Source organism: Abramis brama (assembly GCF_963993115.1).
Source record: "Abramis brama genome assembly, chromosome: 10".
Lineage (NCBI taxonomy): Eukaryota > Metazoa > Chordata > Actinopteri > Cypriniformes > Leuciscidae > Abramis > Abramis brama.
In genome coordinates, this window is record NC_139972.1 from 5725000 (window position 1) to 5749688 (window position 24689).

The following is a 24689-nucleotide window of genomic DNA, read 5'->3' on the forward strand; positions in this document are numbered from 1 at the left end:
CAATCAAATGAGGCGCTCACTGTTTAGCCCCGCCCACAGAATCCTCTTCCGGAATCCTGTGTGTGTTTGGGACACATGTTCAGGCGAACCAGAGCCAGCCAGACAAATGATGCATATTGCAGAAAAGACTATATAATAATATGTTATAATAATAATAGGTATTATTAATTAATATTAATCGCAATCGCAATTATTCACCGATGGTGTGAGGACCCTATTGGAATTGCTTCGTTTATAATTATGTGTATTTCTGCTAGTATAGGACTATAGGACATTGACAGAAGTTGATGGAAGGGGTCCGGTGGGCGTTCCGGTGCGGTTCGTGGGTACCGACCCGTTCCGAGTGGACACTGGCGGCCCGTTGCATCCAACCCGAGGAGAAGGAACGGATCGGGCAGTTCGTGTTCGCCAAAGATGCGAAATCTGCCATGGTGTGTGTGTGTGTACAACAGATGGATGAGTAGACTTTTACAATTAACATAAATGCTATAATAATAAATGTTGTTATGATAAACAATAATTATAATAATACCTAATCAATGTTATAGTTTTATTTTGCCATTTTATGTGTGGATATTACTTTTCATTTGCACTGTTGCTATTTTATGTTATTTACATTGCAGTTTCGCATTGCACAAAAGTTCAGTTTTTGTCAAATAAGGTCACTAAAATTGAAATGATAGATAGATAGATAGATAGATAGATAGATAGATAGATAGAGCGATATAATGATAGATATATAGAGCGATAGAATGAAAGAACGATAGATAGATCGAATGATATAATGATAGATAGAATGATAGAGCGATTGAATGAAAGAAAGATAGATAGATAGAAAGAGTGTTATAATGATAGATAGATAGATAGATAGATAGATAGATAGAATGACAGATAGAAAGAGTGTTATAATGATAGATAGATAGATAGATAGATAGATAGATAGATAGAAAGTGTTATAATGATAGATAGATAGATAGAATGACAGATAGATAGATAGATAGATAGATAGATAGATAGAAAGAGTGTTATAATGATAGATAGATAGATAGATAGATAGAAAGAGTGTTATAATGATAGATGGATAGACAGACAGAGATAGATAGATAGATAGATAGATAGATAGATAGACAGAAAGAGTGTTATAATGATAGATGGATAGACAGACATAGATAGATAGATAGATAGATAGATAGATAGATAGATAGATAGAATGACAGAGAGAGAGAGAGATAGATAGAAAGAGTGTTATAATGATAGATGGATAGACAGAGATAGATAGATAGATAGATAGATAGATAGATAGATAGATAGATAGAAAGAGTGTTATAATGATAGATGGATAGACAGACATAGATAGATAGATAGATAGATAGATAGATAGATAGATTGACATGTTATTTACCCATCTGTGATTTTAGATATTTGTAGATATTTTTTCATTGATTTTCATTAATTTGTGTGTGTGTGTGTGTGTGTGTGTTGTAACGCAAAGTTGGGATGTGGCCCAGAAAGAAAGAAAAACAATAGGTGTCGGAGGAAAAGATGCACGAGAGACGAGAGATGGCGTATTTTCCCGTGTTTAATACAATTACTTAAACGTCACACTCGTCCACATACATGGGGATCGAGTGAGAAAAAGTGACTTATACAAACTAACATCCAGCTCTGGTCACAAAATATAAAAGGAAATAAAAGAAAGAGTAGCGGTAGAGCGGTTATCTCCTCTCATCACCCGTCAAATCTACAACTGACACTCACAGTTCCCATTTCACCCCATATTAACCCCAAAACACAAAGTGACCATTACAGTGTGTGTGTGTGTGTGTTTCTTACACCAGGCCGGACGTCTGTTGATCAGAAAGCTGGTTTGTGAGAAGATGGGTTTAGCCTGGGACGGGTTTCTCCTGGACAGAACCGCGCGGGGGAAACCGTTCCTGTCCCGGCCCTCGTCCTCCCTCTGGAGCTTCAACGTGTCCCATCAGGGAGACTACGCTGTGCTGGGAGCAGAACCGGGACGCCCGGTGGGCATCGACCTGATGAAGACCAGCAGACCAGGTGAACTCTCACGCTCTGTCCTCATGAAACAGAGTCACAGCAGATCACATCCAACTCAGTTCAGTTCACATGTATTTCTACAGCGCTTTTCACAATACACATCATTTCACAGCAGCTTTACAGAAAACGCATGAGTCCACATTAGAGCCCGACCGATAAAGGATTTTTAAGGCCGATACCGATACAAATATTTAGTGATTTAAAAATCCGATATATCGGCCGATATATATTTTAAAAAAAAATCCAGAAACACGTAACAAAACATGAACAGATTTCCCTAACATTAGTTATTTGTCGTTATTTCAGAGTCCTCAGCCTTACTAAAATAATATGATAATGCAGTTTAAAAATAAACTTGTTTGTTTTATTGTCACAACAGAACAGAATATATTAAAGTTCTGATAAATATAATGTATAAAAATACAAACTTAAGATATGAAACTTAAAGTCCTTTGAACAAAAAAAAGTCAACTATTATTATTAATATTGACAGTAATAATTCAATTATGTAATAGTGTGTGTGTGTGTGTGTGTGTGTGTGTGTGTGTGTGTGTGAAGAACTGATAAGATTGTAAATGTGTACCTTGAAATGCAATGTAAGTCGCCTTTGATAAAAGCGTCTGCCAAATGTCAGTGTTATAAGCTACCTTATAATTACAATGTCAACTTGCTTATCCCTTTCCCTGCACTCTTTTAACTCTATCCATCTATTCCATCAAGCTACAACAAACCATTTTCAATCATCATTTGCTGCCTGCCTTCTAAAGTCTACTACGTAGTGATGCACTAAATACATTATGTGACTCGTTAATGCTGCGGCTAAACGAAGTCAGCAACACACACTTGGATTTCACACACGTGTAAAAGAAAAGCTAACTTTTATGCACAGGCTATGTTTGATACTTTTTCTCTCTGTCTAAATGTTCACTCCTCGCGTGCCTAACTTACGTTTTACAATGCAGGGACTGGAACTACAGATATGCTAGTTATAAATATAGTAATCATTACTTTATTTAGGCAGAATAAGTTCGTTGTGATTTCCAAGCTCATTGATGTTAGCAGTCTTCCTTGTAGAGTGCCCTCTGGTGGACAAACTATGCAGCGCCAACACTCATAACATGGTTGAAGGGTGTTTCGTCCGCTGTTATTTTATTTTTTAAATATTCATTTATCGGCCGTTATAAATGCCGATACCGATAGTTTGGAAAATGCCTAATATCGATCGGGCTCTAGTCCACATTACAGTTTAGAGGAAACTGTCTAAGTGTTTCAGAAATGTACGTATACAAAATCACAATTAGTGGAAAAGGTATTGATAATTTAATGTGGAAACAATGAGCTCATTGAAGTAATGGACGCTTGTTTGTTAACGAATGATTACGACATTTAGAAAAATGTAGCATTGGTGCGTGTTGATCCAGAGTTTCATCAGGAATCAGGCCACATTTCACAGTAATGACTCCACATTGGGCCTGTACCATGAAGCCGGTTTAGCTGGATAGCCAGATATGTTTCAGTTTAGCTTGTGCTAACCCTGGGTTTTAGGCACCATGAAGTGGTTTGTCTTTTAGCAGTGTTCATCGCAATAGTAACTCACGCTCCACGGCTAACCTGGTGCGGGTCAGGTGATGTTCCAGGTAAGAGATCTCAAACCGATCTTGGACCAATCAGCTGTGAGCAAAGTGTCACATGTGTGATGCGATAAAGTCACTCCACCTGTTTCTACTCCAAATTAAAGGTCACTAATTAGCAAATGATTTTTAAAGACAAAATCGTCTGGCTTTTAGTAATGCTTATTTAGAATAATAAATTTGTATGATTTAGATATTATTTATGTAATTATTAATCGATCACACGTACAATTTTAGTTTATCGAATTATTATCACGCACAGTTTAAATATATAAAGGTAATATAAATACGCTTTAGAATCAATAGATTAAGCTATAAAATGACTACATGAGAGCTTCAATGTTCACTTCCCTCCTTTATCAACTGTACAAACTAACTTCACAACTTCCACTTGCACTGATGTAGGAAGACTTTTTCTTGTAGTTGTTGTGTTTCACAGACAGCTATTTTCTTCTTGCTGTGTAAATGAGTTTAAATTCTTAATATTTTTCAATCTCGTACTATCCTGCAGAAGAGAGAAGTGAATCGCGCCGCTTCTCTCGCGAGAAATGAATCGCAGTTTCTCTCTATCTCAGCGTGTGATTGGCTGTTCGCTTCTGATGTCACACCTATACTCAAGATCAAAGCCTGAGTTGACAGAGACAGTTGATGATCATGGTACCAACAAAGCCTGGTTGGATTGGTTTGGTTTTGTCAAGTTTATTTATACAGCACATTTCATACACTATGGCAATTCAAAGTGCTTTACATAGAAATAAATAAAAATAATCACAAAATAAAAGCAAGGAAAATTAAAACAGTTAACTCGAAAAACTAATCCTGTAACCCTGAGTTTGTTCAACTACCATCACGGTACAGGCCCATTATCCTGTACCAACCAATCCAACACAAGAGACACTGCAGTTCCACCGGCGGCCACCAGGTGTCGCTCTCTACCTGTGCTGGAGTGAGGCTGGGAGAGGAGCAAGCTTTAATACCTCATTCCTGGCGCTACTGTAGAATATCTGCATTAGCTCTTAGGGAATCTTGTTTCCATGCAGAACATGATTATTGAAAGAATATTGAAAGAATAAGTTTGATCGTTTTTGATCAAATGTTTAATGTGAGGAACTATAACATCCTTAACTCAAAACTCCCTCCACATTTTATGAACTATATCGCAAACACAACTCAATTATGACATCACGGCTATGAGCTCATTAGCATATGACCGCGCACATTTGCATATCAACACCTGTTAATCAGCGACGCCAGTCAGTCAATCATAGCAGAGCTGGATTATTCATAAAGCTGGTAAAACCAGAGCGGCTGCTGTCGATGTTATGATTCATAATAAAATCTCTGACGTAGATCTCGGAGGTGAACAGTTGTAGCTTTAAGGTGTGTTACGTGTGTGTTGATCAGGCAGTGGGTCCACGCAGGAGTTTTTCCGCATCATGAATCGCCAGTTCACGGATCTGGAGTGGAAGAGCATCCGGACGGCCGGCTCCGACTGGGACCAGCTGGACATGTTTTATAGGCACTGGGTAACTATAGCAACTGCTGCTTCCTGCACCATCATCATCATCACCTCCAGGCAACGAGACCGCACCCCCCCACCCACCCCCTCACACACACACACACACACATCTATGAGCATATCACAGCGCGAGAGAAATTGTACTGGATGAAACTGTTCCAATTCTGATCACTGTTTCCATGGCGATGTGATCTCATCACTTCAGCATGACTCAGTTGTGCCAGTCTGTGGTCATTTGAGGACTCTTACACACACACACACACACACACACACACACACGTACTCATACTCACACCCACACACACACACACATATACTCATACTCACACCCACACACACACACACATACTCGTACTCTCACACACACACACACACACACACACATACTCACACACGCACACACACACATACTCGTACTCTCACACACACACCCACATATACTCATACTCACACACACACACACACATATACTCACACGCACACACACACACATACTCGTACTCTCACACACACACACACACATACTCGTACTCTCACACACACACACACACATATACTCATACTCACACCCACACACACACACACACATATACTCATATACTCATACTCACACCCACACACACACATATACTCATACTCACACACACACACACACATACTTATACTCACACCCACACATATACTCTCACACTCACACACACACACTCTAACACACACACACACGCACATACACTCACCTACACAGACACACTCACACTCACACCCACAGACACACTCACCCACACACACAGACACTCTCACACACACACTCACACCCACAGACACACACACACACGTACTGGTATCAATTTAATGTACTGTAGGAGAGAATATGGTCAGGAAATATATATTTACTGTATATACACAATGTTTTTCCTTGCGTTTCCTTCCTGATCCCCTGTGATTGGTCGGTTTCTCTGGCGTCGAGGCGCTGAAGGAGAGCTTCATCAAAGCGATTGGCACAGGACTGGGCTTCGACCTGCAGAGGGTGGAGTTTCACGTCTCGCCCAATCAGATGCAAGAGGGGCAAGTGTACCGGCAGACACAAATGTTCCTGGATAACGAAGAGGAGGACTGGATATTTGAGGTGTTTGTTCAAGAGTTTCATTCCTATTATGCCCTTTCAAGAAGTCTCGATTTTGTTTTGGGGTGTACAAGAATATGCTTAATAGTTTAAAAAACACATTATTTTTCACACATTTTACATTATCACAGCTCCTCTCTCCCCAGTCTAGTTGAACGCATGATTTTCAAACGAAGCCCCTCCTTCTGAAATAGGAAATGTGCTGTGATTGGTCAGCCGGCCCAGTGTGTTGTGATTGGCTGCGCTCAGCACGTGTTCAGGAAATGTCCCGCCTCTTCATAACCGTGAGCTCTACTTTAGCGTAAATATTAACAATGGTGTCAATTTTAAACCAATTCAAACCTGATTCAGACTTAACAATGTTAACAAACAAGAGGATCGTCCAGAACGGATTTAATTTAGTAGATTTTCCTGAGAGGCGGCGAACAGTCTTACAAAAGCCTCAGTAAACACTACATCAATACTGTTATGTTAGTTAGCAGGCGAGCGGAGGCAAAGCTTTGCCCTTTAATTACATCATAACAACTACATAAAACTTATAATGGAACTGTTAATAGAAAACACAACTACACATAATAAGCTATCTTACAAGCTGTGATCCATAAACAACAGATTGTCCTGACAAACTGGGAACTGCTCCGTTTCAGGAGAAGCTTTTGCGTGTGTGTGATAGTGCATGTATGTATGTGTGTGTGTGTGTGTGTGTGAGAGAGAGTGCATGTATGTGTGTGTGTGTGTGTGTGTGTGTGTGTGTGTGTGTGTGTGTGTGTGTGTGTGCGTGAGAGAGAGTGCGTGTGCGTGTATGTATATGTGTGTGCGTATGTATGTGTGTGTGTGTGAGAGAGAGAGAGAGTGAGTGCGTGTGTGTGTGTGTGTGAGAGTGCGTGTGTGTGTGTGTGTGCGAGAGTGCGTGTATGTATGTGTATGTGTGTGTGTGAGAGAGAGTGCGTGTGCGTATATGCGTATGTATGTGTGTGTATGTGAGAGAGAGAGAGAGAGAGTGCGTGTGTGTGTATGTATATGTGTGTGTGTGTGTGCGTGTGTGTGAGAGTGTGTGTATGTATGCATGTATGTGTGTGTGTGTGTGTGTGTGTTTCTCATGGCCCTGCAGTGCTGGTTCGTCTCTCTGTGTCTGTCAGAGTGTGTGAACGTGACACAGATCATAGGCGTCTTCTCTCTTCCTAGACTGAGCTCATGTTCCTCATTGCTCTGGGCTTCTCATCCTGTATTACAGATCAAATGTTTGGAATAATTAAGATTTTTTAATTATTTTGCAAGAAAATTCTCTTTTGCTCACCAGAGCTGCATTTATTATATATATCAAGATATATAAATAATACTGTAAAATCAGTCATTTTCTGAAATAGTTTTACTATTTAAAAAACAGTTCTATGTGTGAATATATAGTAAAGTGTAATTTATTCCTGTGATCAAAGCTGAATTTTCAGCATCATTACTCCAGTCTTCAGTGTCACATGATCCTTCACAAATCAGTATAATATGATGATCTTGATGATCAAAACAGTTATGCTGCTTCACATTTCTGTGCAAGCATTTTTTGATGAATAGAAAGTTCAAAAGAACAGCATTTGTTTGAAATAGAATCTTTTGTGACATTTTAAATGTCTGAATAAAAAGTATTAATTAAAAAAAAAAAAAAACCATTTTGAACAGTACTGTATACCAGACAGCAACATAGTGTCGGCCCAGATCCGGCCCATATCTGGTACACGTTGAATCAACATATAGACACACACACACACACACACACACACACATATATATATATATATATATATACAGTACCAGTCAAAAGTTTGGAAACATTACTATTTTTAATGTTTTTGAAAGAAGTCTCTTATGCTCATCAAGCCTGCAGTTAAAAAAAAAAAAAAAAAACTAATATTATGAAATATTATTACAATTTAAAATAATGGTTCTCTTTTTTAATATACTTTAAAATGTTATTTATTTTTGTGATGCAAAGCTGAATTTTCATCAGCAAGTACTCCAGTCTTTGGTGTCTTATGATCCTTCAGAAATCATTCTAATATGCTGATTTATGATCAATGTTGGAAACAGTTGTGCTGCTTAATATTTTTTTTATAACCTGAGATACTTTTTTCAGGATTATTTGATGAATAAAAAGTTAAAAAGAACTGTATTTATTTAGAATAGAAATCTTTTGTAACAATATACACTACCGTTCAAAAGTTTGGGAACAATAACTTTAAAAAAAAAAAGAAATTAGTACTTTAATTCAACAAGGATGCGTTAAATTGATAAAAGGTGATGGTAACGATTTATATTGTTAGAAATGTTTTTATTTTGAATAAATGCTGTTTTTATGAATAAATGCTGTTAACGTTTTACTCATCAATGAATCCTGAAAAAAGTATTCCAAAAAAATATATTAAACAGCACAACTGTTTCTATCATTGATAATAACTGAGTATCAAATCATCATATTAGAATGATTTCTGAAGGATCATAAGACACCAAAGACTGGAGTACTTGCTGATGAAAATTCAGCTTTGCATCACAAAAATAAATTACATTTTAAAATATATTAAAAAAGAGAACCATTATTTTAAATTGTAATAATATTTCATAATATTACTGTTTTTTTGTTTTGTTTTTTTTTGTTTTGTTTTTTTACTGCAGGCTTGATGAGCATAAGAGACTTCTTTCAAAAACATTAAAAATAGTAATGTTTCCAAACTTTTGACTGGTACTGTATATATATATATATATATATATATATATATATATATATATATATATATATTAGGGCTGTCAATCGATTAAATTTTTAATCGCGATTAATCGCATGATTGTCAAGGGTTAACTCGCGATTAATCGCATTTAATCGCACATTTTTTTATTTGTTCTAAATGTACCTTAAATTAATACTTTTCAAGTTTGTAATACTCTAATCAACGTGGGCGTGGATAAATATAGATGCTTTATGCAAATGTATGTTTATTATTGAAACCATAGTCAATATAGAGCATGAAGACGAGACATGTTCCAAAGGTCATAGATGTTTTTCAAAGAACTTGTTCATGTCTATTAGACACATGTAGAAAGAACAAAGAAATGCCATGTTCCCATTACTTCTCTTTCTTTGCACTGAGCAATTTACTAACACAAACATGTTTAGATTTTTGCATGACAGGGCAGCTCTTCTGAAAATGCTAAATGTACATTTATTATTTATTATTACATTGTAGTTTGTCTCTCTCTGTGCCCATTTTGATGAAGCTAAATTCTCAATAAAACTGTTTTCATTGGTATATTTTACGGTTTCTGTTGTCAAACAACGGAATGAATTTGAAATGGTGACTGAAACGCGACCCATTAAGACACAACCAGCTCTCCCTTCCAAGATGTTAAGTTAATCTGCACAAAAATTCTGATTATCGAGCCGTCGTCTGGTGAAATCAAATACAGATAAAGACAATATATGTGCTCTGATTTCGGCTATACTTGTAAAATTAGAGAAGCAACATAATATCTGTGTTTAACTGAATTAAAGCGCTGCTCCTCCGCGCAAGACGCAGAGAGAGAGAAAGAGAGAGAGAGAGAGAGAGAAAGAGAGAGAGAGAGAGAGAGAGAGAGGTGCGCGCGCGTGCTGAGAGAGCAGTACGGCCGGTGCCGGTAGATTCTCAGAAACTAAGGTTTGGGCGCTTTGTTGAAGGGAAAAAATTGCTAAAGGGGTCTGTAATGTCGCTAAGTTGGGGGTCTGCAATGTCGCAACTAGGGGTTGGGCCACGGGTCAAACAGAAAATACGTGCTGCGTTAATCGCGCGTTAAAAAAATTAGTGCTGTTAATATGATTTTGCGTTAACGCGTTATTAACACGCTAACTTTGACAGCCCTAATATATATATATATATATATATATATATATATATATATATATATATATATTGCCTAGGCCTATATGTAATACAATTTAATGGTTGGAAGTTAAAAAAGTGTAAAAACTCTATCTGTTTTTCAGGAGAGTTTATTGGACAAAGATCATCACGTCGCTGTGGCGCTGGGAAAACCAGACATCAACACGTCTAAAGTGAGTTTACAGATATTACACAACTGTAGAGGTCAGCGCAGTTCGTGACGTCATACTTCTTTGTTTTATAGGAGGATGGTGGAAGTGTGTGTGAAGCCCCGCCCCTTTTGTTCACACACTTGAGTTTCAGTGACCTGGTGTCCGGAGCCACGCCCCTAACCGAGGAAGACTCCGCCCACTGGGAGAGATTTCACAGCAAAAAGGAAGCGCCTTCAAGGCAAAGTGAACAGCAGTGACCCTTGAATGCAAATATATGTAAATAAAGTACATGTTTATATATTCCTTGTTCTTTCGGGGTCGTTCCTGTTCTGTAAGATCTTCTGAACTCTGCATCATAATGTTTAACTTTATTACTTGAGCCAACTTTGTTTTCATATTTTAACCATCTTTTGAAATGTCAATGTCAAACTGATTTGTTTATGGAGACGCAAACCAAATACTGTCGCACATCTATTGATAATACTTGCTGCTGTTCTCCCTCCAAAATGATGTCATTTCCTGGAGGATGATGTCATGAAGGAACTGTTAATGGGATGAAACTTTACTTATCTAGTATATGACACATCTGATGGGAACATGAAAATGTACTGCATAATATAAATGAACCATTTATGTAAGAGATGAGTTTATTTTCCCAACCTACACCTCCAAATGTCTCTCTCTCTCTCTTTCTCGTTCCCTCCATCTGCCACGTCTATTTTTATCCGCAGACATTCAGCAGGCCATTAGGACTGTGTGTTCAGAGGGTCCTGCTTTTAACAAATCGGACACAGGTATGCATTTCCGCTCCTGTTTTTGCTCGCGTGTTGTTGTTAACTGCAGGACTGCGTGTCCGGTAAAGCCCCGCCCCTCGCGCTTGATTGACAGGAGCTTCAGCCACTCAGAGCACGAGCTACTGAGCCTGTCCAAACTCATGCAGGAGAGTTTAAAACAGCAAAGTCAATTACAGCCAAAGCAGAACGGTCAAGGATGAACTAATGGAAAACGCAGATGGGATCTTTTTTAGATTAAACTTTACGCTGATGTAATTACATTTTCTCCAAAGTAGGAGAGATGGGGAAATTGAAAATTTGAACATAAATGAGATTCTATAATGCCATTTAAGGCAATGCTTCACAATAAGATTTATACTTGTCAACATTAGTTAAAGGAGTAGTTCACTTTAAAATGAAAATTCTGTCATACTCACCCTCATGTTGTTTCAAACCTGTATGAATTTCTTTCTTCTGCTGAACACAAAGGAAGATATTTAGAAGAATGTCAGTAACCAGACAGTTTTTGGGTCCCATTGACTTCCATAGTATATATTTTTCCTACTATGGAAGTCAATGGGACCCAAAAACTGCCTGGTTACTGACATTCTTCTAAATATCATTTGTGTTCAGCAGAAGAAAGAAATTCATACAGGTTTGAAACAACATGAGGGTGAGTAGCCTATATGATGACAGAATTTTCATTTTAAAGTGAACTACTCCTTTAAGTACGTTTAACAAAGATGAATAAACGCTGTAGAATTATTGTTCATGTCGATTTCTACATGTTTTAATACATTTTTAAATTCAAAAGCTCAATGCACTGTGAACTAACATGAACAATTTGTATTTTTATTAACTACCATTAACAAAAGTTAATAAATGTGGAAATATATTGCTCATAGTTTAGTTAACGTTAATTATTGTATTAACTAAAGTTAATAAATGAGATCTTGTGAATTATTACCAAAATGTAATAATGCAATTAATGCAATCTAATTAAAGTCTGCTGCACATAATTTGCAAATTTCTTGAAGATGTCCATAAACCAGACAGATTTTTTTATTTTTTATGATACAATATCGTATAAATAAATTCTACATTTTGGTTTCTCATTTTTAAAACTAAGCAGATTGTTTTTGCTGTGTAATTTATATATTTAGATATAATTATTGAATATTGTATATAATATATAATAAATAGTTTATAAATTATATGTAATAATATATAATTTATATTTATATATACAGTGTTTACACACACACATATATACTATATATACATATATATATATATATGTTTGTGTGTGTGTATGTATTGATGTATATAAGACAAGGAATATTATGCTGATTTTACCACAGTTGCCTGTGTTTTATTGGCTTGAAATGAAGCATATTGGTGATGTTTAATGTTCAGTAAATGATTACATTAATAGTATTTTTAATTAATAGTTGCCCAGGTGTTCTGAGGTGTTGCTTAATCGTAATGTAGTTTGACTGTAAGTTAAATACAGTGCATGTATATTGGCTGTTTTACAACTTCAAACATTGCTCATCCAATATGCAATAATGAATAATGATCTGATTATAGTAAAATATAGCATAAGACAGTCCAATACGATGCTGAAACATGCATGTGTGGACTTCTTTATTCTCCTGAAATCTATATCTATATGTTCTCCTGAACGCATCAGCCAAATGTTTCCTAAATCACACACTCATAAAGCGGGAGAGCGAGCGAGAGCGGCGATAAAGAGAACAGCTCTTTACTGGGAGTATTTCTGTTGAAGATTTATCACAGTCTTGAGTAAATCAGCATTGAAGGAGTGAGATGCATTAGTGTGTGTGTGTGTGTGTCTGTTTTCTGTCAGTCTGATGGAAAGTATTCCCAAATGTTAAAGGTTAAAACAACAGTATCAGTGTCCCATGAGAACGAAACTCTCAGCGGGTTTGTTCTCTTCAGAAGGTCACGAGACAAAGAGCAACTAGAGTCCGTGATTTATTTGCAGTGAACGTGTTCTGAACGAGGCCGGATTTCTGTTTGGTTTCTGTCGTTGTGGACTCAGGTGCTCTGACTTCACACACACACGCACACACACACACACCCACACACACTCACACACACACACACACACACACACACACACACTCACACACACACACACACACACACACAACACACACACACACACAACACACACACACACAGCTTAACTGGGTCACTCACTGCCACCTCTTCTCCCGGACTCCTCCTGATTGACTGTGTTAATCACGATCCCTGATTCTCCTGCCGTCGAGTGACGGAGGCCCTGCGGGAGTTCAGACATGCAGAAACACACACACTGAAGAACAGTTACAGCACACGCTTCAGCAGAGCAGAGGGAACACAGCATCATTACACAGAATGATCAAATGATAGATAGATGGATGGATGGATGGATGGATGGATGGATAGAACGATAGATGGATAGATGGATGGATGGATAGAACAATAGATAGATGGATGGATGGATGGATGGATGGATGGATGGATGGATAGAACGATAGATGGATGGATGGATAGAACAATAGATAGATAGATGGATGGATGGATGGATGGATGGATAGAACAATAGATAGATGGATGGATGGATGGATGGATGGATGGATAGAACAATAGATAGATAGATAGATAGATAGATAGATAGATAGATAGATAGATAGATAGATAGATAGATAGATAGATAGTTAGATAGATGGATAGGCCTGTAAAGCTGAATTCCTGAGCATAAAATATTGTTTCATCAGTCTGGTGTGTGTGAGCTGATTTTCTCACCCATCCTCCTCTATGACACACTCTCTCCCCCGTCACCATGGTAACCATCCCGCACAGCCAACTTTGCCATGGCAACAAGAACACGTGTGATACAGGCAGTCATCTGAGTTAATCTAATCAACATCACTGTCTGAGCAGAGAGAGAGAGACAGAGAGAGAGAGAGAGAGAGAGAGAATTAGCATCTGGATTATGATGTTTCTGCATGTTTCCGAAACGTCCCATCAGAGACGAATCACACACTTCTGCTCCAGCTGGGCCAAACACTGCAGGTCATGTGACATGATCAGTCAGGTTTACCATCTAGAGATTCATTATTAATCCACGTTTAGCTTACAATTTCCACCGACTCAGATGTGTGGGCATTACAAGCTTCTATTCTATTCTATTCTATTCTATTCTATTCTATTCTATTCTATTCTATGATTTGAAAATTTGACATTGTCTGTGTGTGAGGGAGTGTGTATGTGTGTGTGTGTGTGTGTGTGTGTGTGTGTGTATGTACACAAAAAATTGAGGAATATTGAATCTTTTTTTGTGCAAGTGAGAAGAGCACACTTTTTGTGCACACTCTAATTAAGTCTAACTACAATAACCATCATGTGTACACACACACACACACACACACACAGCGCCTCTGCACTTTGATTTGTCTCAATATTGGGACACGAGAGCTGTCAGTCAATAAATGGGAAAACAAAGTAACTTTCGTTACTTATTTGAAAAAGTAACTCTTAAAAAGATATTTTGTTGTAAATTTTAAAAGTAATGTGTTACTTTACTAGTTACTTGAAAAAGTAATCTGATTACATAACTCAAGTTACTTGTAATGCGTTACACACAACACTGGTAAAAATAACATCCCAGACTGAATCATGTTTCATGTCTCTTGATGCTGGTTATTTTTTACCTGTTTGTGAACAGGATCCCTGTTGCCATAGTGACAGTCAAGCCTTTTTGAAGTGTCACAATGAGTGTCTCTTCCCATCAGAGTAAATCCCACAACATCACAATGTGCAGCGTCACCGTAGCGACAAGGAACGACACCATGGTAACAAAGAATATTGTAGGCTAAAGCAGACTGTCCAACATTCACATACTTGAAGAGTGAAAGAAGAGAAAATTAAAAGTTTATTCAGAGAATGAATAAAACAATACAATTTTGCATTTAAGTTCTATTTTAAATCAACATTGTAATATGGATAGATAGATAGATAGATAGATAGATAGATAGATAGATAGATAGATAGATAGATAGATAGATAGATTTTTTTATTCAGTATGGATGCATTAAATGGATCAAAAGTGACAGTAAAGACATTTATAATACGAAAGATTTTGATTTCAAATAAAAATACTTTAAACTCTCTTTTCATCAATTAATAAATTGTTAATTTACAGAACAGCCTATTATTTAGGACGGATAGTATGCGAAGTGGGACGCTGCATAAAACACACTTAATCTCAAGTAAATGTATCTTGATTTAAGAATGTTTAGACAGGCCTATCTGTAGGCTACCGGAAAACAAGACAAAACACTGAGCAAAAAAATCTCTTTTTTCAGTGTGTAATGAAATGAGAGTGGATGTGTTTTGATGAAGGAGTTTTACTGTATCTCCGCTTTGCGTGGCTGGTTTGCGTCAGACAGTTTTAATCACCCACAGTTTTCCTTTAAAACTCTTCCTTCTTCACACACACAGAGAAAGGTCAGTGTTTTTGACGGTCAGTACAGTAGACGGAGCAGCAGGTCCCTGTCGCACTATCACCTTTTCCTGAGGCGTTGGGCTTTTCCTCTCTCTCACACACACACACACTCACAGTCACGCTTTCAGAAGACGTGGACACTCCAGAGTCTCCCTCGCCTTTTAGCACTATTCTGCTTCCGAGATAGAAAAATAGATGGAGAGAGAAAAAGGGGTCTCGTAAATGTATGTTCTTTAAGAGCCGGTGTCTCGAGGACGTGCCTGAGAGCTTGTTATGTGTGTGTGCGCGCGTCTAGGGAAGATGTCTCATTTTTGACAGGAAGCCTTTAATCCAGTAGCCTAATTCATTTTATTTCCACCACCATAACCCTGAGGGAGATCCACCGCTACATTCAACACGTCTCTGATCTTTCTCAGGGATGAAAATAGTTCAGTCAGAATTCGGAGCATCGGGCATGTGAACGTTTGCTGTGTGTACGTGTGTGTGTGTGTGTGTTCTGACACTGACCGAAGATGTGTTTTATTGCTTTAGCTGGATATTTGACTTTCAGTTCATTCCCATGAGAGTTTCAGGATAGAAGCGACATGGGAAAATGTGATAGAGCGGGATTTTGTATATGCTAGTATTGTTATAGTCACGTAATATCGGTAAAACTGTATATAAGAAGTAAACAACCGCGGCAGCTGTTCCACTTTACCGTAAAATATAAAAAGAAAGTGCACACAGTGTCATACAAACAAATACAAAACACTATCATAATGATGACACTAAAATAATGCAATGAACATTCAACAGCATAAGATGTCGCATAAAACCCCAGGACATGTTATTGAAATAAGAACAAGTTATTTCAAAGAAAATATGAGCTCTGGAGAATTCTGGGAATGTCAATTCACATTTTTTCACTGAAAATTAAAAGATGATTTGTTATTTTTTTCTTCCAAAAACTGTAGGCTACCTTTAACAGTAGGTTCTATTTTACTGTAAAAGTACAAGAAATATCTCAGTAGATCTATTACAGTTTTTTTTCACCGTATAGAGTTACCGTTAACCAGTTAACAGGTTTTTACCATGGCATTTTTAGTCTTTTAAGATGGATTATGATAATTTTTACACTTAAAATCAACCTGAGGGTTAAACTTTGGTGCATAACTTGCACCACCTAGTGATGAACTAGAATACCCTAGCAACCACATAGCAACGTGCTAAAAAACACTCAGAACACCTTAGAAACATTGTGCACTTTTACACTGACAAACTCGCAAACGCTTCAGAAAATATAAAGCTTTCAGCGGTTAATAAAAGTTTTGTGTTACCGCTGACAGAAGCAGTAGTAGTTTCTACTTGGTGTAGTTTCTCATAAATATAAATTTCAGTATTACACAAACAAGAAACACAACGTTCCTCGTTCAATCACCGGCTCAAACACACACGCTGCCGCTCATCTGCCATGTCTGTAATTATGCGCCTTAATTCGATTGGCTGAATGTTATGATGTCAGAATGAATGAGTAATGAGCTGATTACTGTGGTAATGTTATTATGAGAAGAGGAATACGATATAATTACTTTATTCTATCGCAGAACACGCCACGCTGTTCTAGAACATGGCAGAACATTCTAAACGCCAGACAGCGTTCTGTCAGAAACTACATACATCATCACACACCTATTTACTTATGTTGTTTTCCAATAAAGCTTATTAAAGGGGTGGTTGATTATGATTTGACTTTTCTAACTTTAGTTAGTGTGTAATGTTGCTGTTTGAGCATAAACAACATCTGCAAAGTTACAACGCTCAAAGTTCAAAGCAAAGGGAGATATTTGCTTTTAAAGAAATCGCTTTTTAAGGACTACAACAAACGGCTGGTAGAGACTACACCACATTCCTCCCGGGTTAGTGACATCACCAACCCTAGAATTTACATAAACCCCGCCCCCTGAACACGATTTATAGATTATCATGTCAGAATATGCTAATCAATGACTAGAAGATAACTACACATAAGCTTCATAAATTCATCAACTAACCGTTCAGAAATGTCCTGTTGCTTCTACATGTTGTCACTTCTTCTTGAGTCTCTCCATCATTGTCTGACTCCGGTTTGAACATAAAAGGCTAAAAGTTTTTGAAATGTTCAGTGCATGTGTGTGTGAGGTAAAAGGACACAAGCTGTTGAAGCTCCGCCCCCTGTGCCAGGAGCAGCAGCTCATTTGCATTTAAAGGAACAGACAGAAAAACAGTGTGTTTTTTCTCACCCTCAAAAAGTGACAATTTTAACATGCTATATAAAAATAACTGTGGGGTATTTTGAGCTAAAACTTCACATACACACTCTGGGGACATCAGAGACTTATTTTACATCTTGTGAAAAGGGCACTATATAGAAGCTGCTAGAAAGGCAAGTCTCAACAAGCATCCATCAAAACCATAACCTTCCTCTCACTGGCTTTCTGGTTAAATGATGCATGAAACAGAGAAACCCCGATGCAAACTACAACACCATTAGTGGCACCAAACAGAAGAGCAAAAATGATTGTCTTCAAACAGGTTTCCTCAAACACTCTTAACCATGATTCAGAAGATCTTAAAAATTGCTGTAACTCATTTTATTTTCTTTCTTCATACTCATACTACTCCATAAGCTACTATTGGTCTCCCATTTCGTCTGTGTGTGAGTTTTGCAAGTATATTTAACCAATGAAAAGTGTTAAAAAGAGCTTGTGACTAAACGTTGTAACTGCATTGGCTCTTCAAACTGTCAGTCAAACCTCATAACTCCTCCCCTCCTCAATCTGAAATGAAGTGCTGCACACATTCTGGAGCGTCTCTGCTTGTTTGCAATTCAAAGGTAAATAAAGATCTTTGTTTGAATAAGTACAGCTATTTCTTTACTCAAGAAATATTATTAAAGGCTAATGTTTTATGTATTTGAGGAGCGGAGAAGAGCTTCTTAGTGTAGCATTTGTCATTGAGTCACTGTCTTAAATAGCCTGTGTGAAGCACTTCATCTTTAATAACATGAGATTTTGACCACATGACATAAAAACACCCACAGCTACAGCTATAATAAACTTTATAACCTGTAAATTGATGAAAACAAAACAAAGATTTCTGTCCATATCCGTCCATATCCGTCCAATTCCTGATCAGGGAAATCAAGTCGAGTGCTACATTTTTATCATTGAATATCCAGTTCATCATGCTGTTTTTCTCCATCATCTAATGTAAACTGCACACATACATGTTTTCCATCTCCTGTTCAATTTCAATCAGCGTTAACTGTCAAAGTGGGCGTGGCCACTCAATCTTTACCATGATTGGGCGTTTCCTGTGTGGGTGTGGCCAATATTGGGCAGTATTTTATTTTAACAGGACACGCCCACTTCTCACCTCTTGGCCACTAGTCAACACAATCTCAGTCAGTCACTCACTGGCATTCGCAGGAGAATTCAGATCATCACTGTCTTACTCATTAAGATTTTGCATATGCAAAGATAAATCTTCTCTGTCCATCTGTAACTCACACCCAGCTCATCTGGCTAATGCGACTGTCCAAAACCACATGCATGCAAATCAAGCCACTAATCAACACAAACCAGAGACGTTTGTTCCTGTCAGACTGTAGATCACTGGATGCAATCGAAAATAATCAAATAAATTAACTCCCTGATCTCGAGGTGTGTTTTCATGCTAATTTTAAATCACACACTGCAAAAAATGCTTTTCTTACTTAGCATTTTTGTATTTTTTCCAGTTCAAGTATCTACAAATGCTTAGATCAAGAAGCATTTACTAGATAAGTAAAATTGCATAAGAAATTCTATCTTGTTCTCTGAGTTTTTGCTTAAAACTAGCTAAATTATGTTCCAATGGGTTAAGAAAAATAATCTTGTTTTCCAGTTGAATTAAGAATAATTTTCTTGTTTTCCACTTAAATTAAAAGCTAAATTTCAAAATTAAGTGAGTTTTTGCTTAAAACAAGCAAAATGATCTGCCAATGGGGTAAGAAAAATAGTCTTGTTTTCCATTTAAATTAAGAATTTTTTTCTTACCCCATTGGCAGATCATTTTGCTTGTTTTAAGCAAAAACTCACTTTTTTATCAGAAAACAAGATAGAATTTCTTATGTCATTTTACTTATTTAGTAAATGCTTCTTAATCTAAGAATTTTTAGATATTTGGACTGGAAACAAGACAAAAACACTAAGTGCATATTTAAAGGTGAGTTCCAATTCACGATTAACCTTTGCTAGAGTAAATAAATATATATAACAAAGACTTTCATAAATGTATTTCATTCATGACAACTCATTCATGAATAGTTTTAGCATTGAATATGGCAATACTGTATTTGGTCTTGGTGGATTAGATCTGCTACGCTGCTTCTGCTGACTATTACTGCTGTTATTACAGGTATACACACACAGACACACTGCAGTGATCATGTAAGATATGCCGCTGCTGCATTAATAATATACATAAATCCCATCGCAGATCTAGGCAGGTGGAGCTGGGGAGGAGGAGGGGTTCAGAGGAACTTCAGCTTACAGTCAACAACCAACCAGACTATTGAAATGTTGAGCAAGCGATCTCATTGGCTGCAGGATCAGCAGAGGCCAATCAGCTTGTGCCATACAGTAATGATGTCATTGCTTGCAGATTGCATGTAAAGGACATATCAGCCATTATATCATTGTTGATTTGGCTTGTGTTTAATAATTGTATCTGTGTAACTCATAATCATGATAATAGCACTATAGCATCACATATCTTTTAATGCTTTATGCTAATACAGTAACCTTTTCTGAGACAAATTTAGCTGAATAAAAATGCACAAGACTGGACCATGACTGAGCCAAACGTCCACAAGTGGTGTGTGACTGACTGATGTTCTCTGTGCACATCCGGTGAAGAAATGCAACAGTAGTGTGCACTTCAACTCTAAAGGTACTGACACACAGTCACACACACACTACCTTGTGCTTTTACTTTTCTTAAAGGAACAGTTCACCCCTGAAACATTCATCATTTACTCACCCTCATTTCGTTCCAAACCCGTATGACTTTCCTTCTTCTGTGGAAAACAAAAGGAGATATTTAGCCGAATGGTCACACTGCTTTACCGTGCAATACAATTTAATGGGGACCAGGAAAAGTCAAGCAGCACCATAAAGTAATTCGGTAAAGTAAAGTAAAGTAAAAGACACCATAAACTGTCATAATTTGTGTGCTACTGTATATAATCTTCTGACGCTTGTGTCAGGAATAGACCTCTAATCTCATTTGCATACACCAACAACACTTATTTTGTGTTGTACTGAATAAAGAAAGTCATACAGGTCTTTTTTTTTCTAAAAAAAGAAAAGAAAAGAAAAACAGCAATGTAAAGAGAGCACTAACACAGCAGTCTGACACCATAAAACTTAAATGAATCGATTTTATTGGCATCCTCATAAAAATGACTGACACGTCTGGATGTGATCTTGAATTAATCAAATGTGACCGAAATGAATGATGACATTACCACGTACCTTCCTGTGACCTCAAACTGTATTCACACACACACACACACACACACACGACCCGTTTCACACATCTGCCATCTGCATCATGCGAGTTCTCAGCGTTTTTGCCGCATAAAGGTGATTCCTGATTTACCGTTTTGCATTTAATATCAGCTATGAACTGTTAAATAGTGATCGAGAACGGATTATTGAGAACTATTATTAACTTTTGCATAAAAATTTGCATGACAATCACATTTACATACAAATAATAATTAATCTAGCCAAAGTGCATCTTATAAACTGCTTCAATCATCTGGATTCAGTCCGAATTTACTGAACAGTATTCGGATAATTTGTGTCCCTTCCCCTACATGTAACCGGCATCGAGGCCGACAGGTGCGTTTGCATTTTATGACGCTTCAAAAAAGCTTATATTGCAAAAGCGAGCGTTGATTAAATAAGTGAACAGTGCACATTCACGCAGTCATGTTTCTGATACACAGAACTGCGACTTTATTACAGAAGCTAAAATGAGAACATGCCGCAGATGTGAGATGTCTGAAACGACCTCATTCTTTACACACACTGAGCACATTCACACACATACAAAATGCACACAAACACACACACACACATAAACACAATCTAACAGCGTTTAATGGTAGGACACGCACACAAACACATCTAACAATGGTTAATAGAGGACACACACACACACACACACACACAAAGGATTTAACAGCGGTTAATGGCAGTGTGTGTAAAATGATAGAGATAAATGCATGTTTGTGGCGTGCGTGTGTGTGTGTGTGTGTTTAGGAGGTAAAGGCACCAAGTTATCCATGTGAATTCTATTAACCTGCAATGCTGCAAGAAATGAATGTGTGTTTACATGAGTTTGTCTGTAGTATTTGCATGTGTACACCATGTATGTCTTTGTTTGGCTATGCCGTTGAGCAGAAGGCTTTATTTTAAATATATATCTATATATATATATTTGTTTTATTGTATTTTCAGAACACAATTATCCATGGCTCCTTTAAAGGGCGGGGCCATTGTCTCCGCCCCCTTTCGTGCGAGTTCCCGCCTCTAAGGACGAACGCTCCGGTCGAGAGGCGGGGCAACAAGTTGCCACAGGCAACACTAGTCTACAGGAAGTGATGTCATAGCGAATGGGCGGGGCCATCTCAGAGGCTAGTCTCCCGTAGAAACATGGTCCCAATGTTATAGGACACTTTCCGGATGGGGGCGGAGCGAGTGCTGGTGAGGGAGGGGTGGCTCTGGCATTTCCCCGCCTCCAGGAAATAGCAGATTCCCGGGATCTCTTTGGGGAAGTTGTCGGGAAGCTCCTGCCTGGAGCGAGGGATAAAGGTGAACGAGCGGTCGTCACGCAGGAGTCTGAGAAACGAGGGGGAAACAAATGGAAAAGAAGTTAAATATGCATGAGATAAATCTGAAAAAACTACATATAGAAAAACTAATATAATGTATGTTTGTTTTAACTGTAAATTCAAAAAGTTTTCTGTTAGGGTTAGATACGGGTTAATAAAGGCCTTCTGAAGCAAAGCAATGGGTTTTTATAAGAAAAATATCCATTTTTATCCACATCCATACGTCGGGTAAGAGGTCACCCTTCAGCCGAAACTCGACTCTCTTGTGAACAAGCGTACGGAAGTTGCCAGAAACCATTAATTATAGTTTATAAAGTTTTAAATATGGATATTTTCTAAAACACATGGCTTCACTTCAGAAGGCCTTTATTAACTCCCCGGAGCTGTGTGGAGCACTTTTATGATGGAGGGATGCACTTTTATGATGGAGGGATGCACTTTTATGATGGATAGATGCACTTTTATGATGATAGATGCACTTTTATGATGGATTGATGCACTTTTATGATGGAGGGATGCACTTTTATGATGGAGGGATGCACTTTTATGATGGATAGATGCACTTTTATGATGGAGGGATGCACTTTTATGATGGATAGATGCACTTTTATGATGGATAGATGCACTTTTATGATGGAGGGATGCACTTTTATGATGGATAGATGCACTTTTATGATGGATTGATGCACTTTTATGATGGAGGGATGCACTTTTATGATGGATAGATGCACTTTTATGATGGATAGATGCACTTTTATGATGGATAGATGCACTTTTATGATGGAGGGATGCACTTTTATGATGGAGGGATGCACTTTTATGATGGATAGATGCACTTTTATGATGATAGATGCACTTTTATGATGGATTGATGCACTTTTATGATGGAGGGATGCACTTTTATGATGGAGGGATGCACTTTTATGATGGATAGATGCACTTTTATGATGGAGGGATGCACTTTTATGATGGATAGATGCACTTTTATGATGGAGGGATGCACTTTTATGATGGATAGATGCACTTTTATGATGGATAGATGCACTTTTATGATGGAGGGATGCACTTTTATGATGGATAGATGCACTTTTATGATGGATTGATGCACTTTTATGATGGAGGGATGCACTTTTATGATGGATAGATGCACTTTTAAGATGGAGGGATGCACTTTTATGATGATAGATGCACTTTTATGATGGATTGATGCACTTTTATGATGGAGGGATGCACTTTTATGATGGAGGGATGCACTTTTATGATGGAGGGATGCACTTTTATGATGGATGGATGCACTTTTATGATGGATAGATGCACTTTTATGATGGAGGGATGCACTTTTATGATGGATTGATGCACTTTTATGATGGATTGATGCACTTTTATGATGGAGGGATGCACTTTTATGATGGATAGATGCACTTTTATGATGGATAGATGCACTTGTATGATGGATAGATGCATTTTTATGATGGAGGGATGCACTTTTATGATGGAGGGATGCACTTTTATGATGGATAGATGCACTTTTATGATGGAGGGATGCACTTTTTTGGGCTTGAAAATCTCATCCTCCATTCACTGCCATTATAAAGCTGAAGAGCCAAGATATAATTTAATATAACTCAGTTTTAGTCTGAAAGAAGAAAGTCATGTATGCCTAGGATGGCTTCAGGGTGAGTAAATGATGGGATAAACTGTAAAGTTTGATGTAAGTGTTGCTGAAGTGGAGAAAAACTAATTTTAAGAAAACAGCCATTAAAGATTTGTATTGCCATTGAAATCTACAGATGCACATGGTGAAAGTGCGATAAAATAAACACAAAACTGTATTTTGGATGTTCTCTGTTGAGTGTGTTCTCACATGTGTGTGTGTGTGTGTGTGTGTGTGTGTGTGTGTTTAATATGCATGTAAGTGTGTGCATGTGTGCTTGATGTTGAGTGTGTGTAATCGTGCACATGTATATGTGTGTGTTTTATATGCACAAAAGTGTGTGCTTGATGTCGAGCGTGTGTAAGCATACACGTGTGTGTGTGTTTTATATGCATATAAGTGTGCCTGTGTGCTTGATGTCGAGTGTGTGTAAGCGTGCATGTGTGTGTGTGTGTGTGTATGT

At 37.7% G+C, this 24689-nt stretch overlaps 2 protein-coding genes across 4 annotated transcripts in view; one reads left to right on the forward strand and one right to left on the reverse strand.

The window, feature by feature from the left end:
• The first annotated feature begins 37 nt into the window (after positions 1 to 37).
• Positions 38 to 10680, forward strand: aasdhppt (aminoadipate-semialdehyde dehydrogenase-phosphopantetheinyl transferase). Of its 2 annotated transcripts, none has more exons than XM_084126167.1 (7): positions 38 to 158; positions 258 to 431; positions 1839 to 2055; positions 5091 to 5212; positions 6173 to 6331; positions 10335 to 10403; positions 10475 to 10680. In XM_084126167.1, the coding sequence occupies exons 2-7, from the start codon at positions 288 to 290 to the stop codon at positions 10637 to 10639; spliced, it is 876 nt and encodes a 291-aa protein (XP_083982293.1). In that variant the 5' UTR covers positions 38 to 158; positions 258 to 287; the 3' UTR covers positions 10640 to 10680. The 2 variants fall into 2 exon arrangements, with proteins under 2 accessions (XP_083982293.1, XP_083982294.1); XM_084126168.1 differs by having other exon boundaries at positions 44 to 158; positions 263 to 431.
• Positions 10681 to 21074: 10394 nt separating this feature from the next.
• Positions 21075 to 24689, reverse strand: part of gucy1a2 (guanylate cyclase 1, soluble, alpha 2) — a 33832-nt gene continuing 30217 nt past the window's right edge. For both annotated transcript variants that reach the window (XM_084126125.1, XM_084126126.1), the window contains exon 9: positions 21075 to 22579. In XM_084126125.1, the coding sequence (XP_083982251.1) occupies positions 22369 to 22579 (211 nt within the window). In that variant the 3' untranslated portion in view covers positions 21075 to 22368. The remainder of the gene's footprint in view (positions 22580 to 24689) is intronic.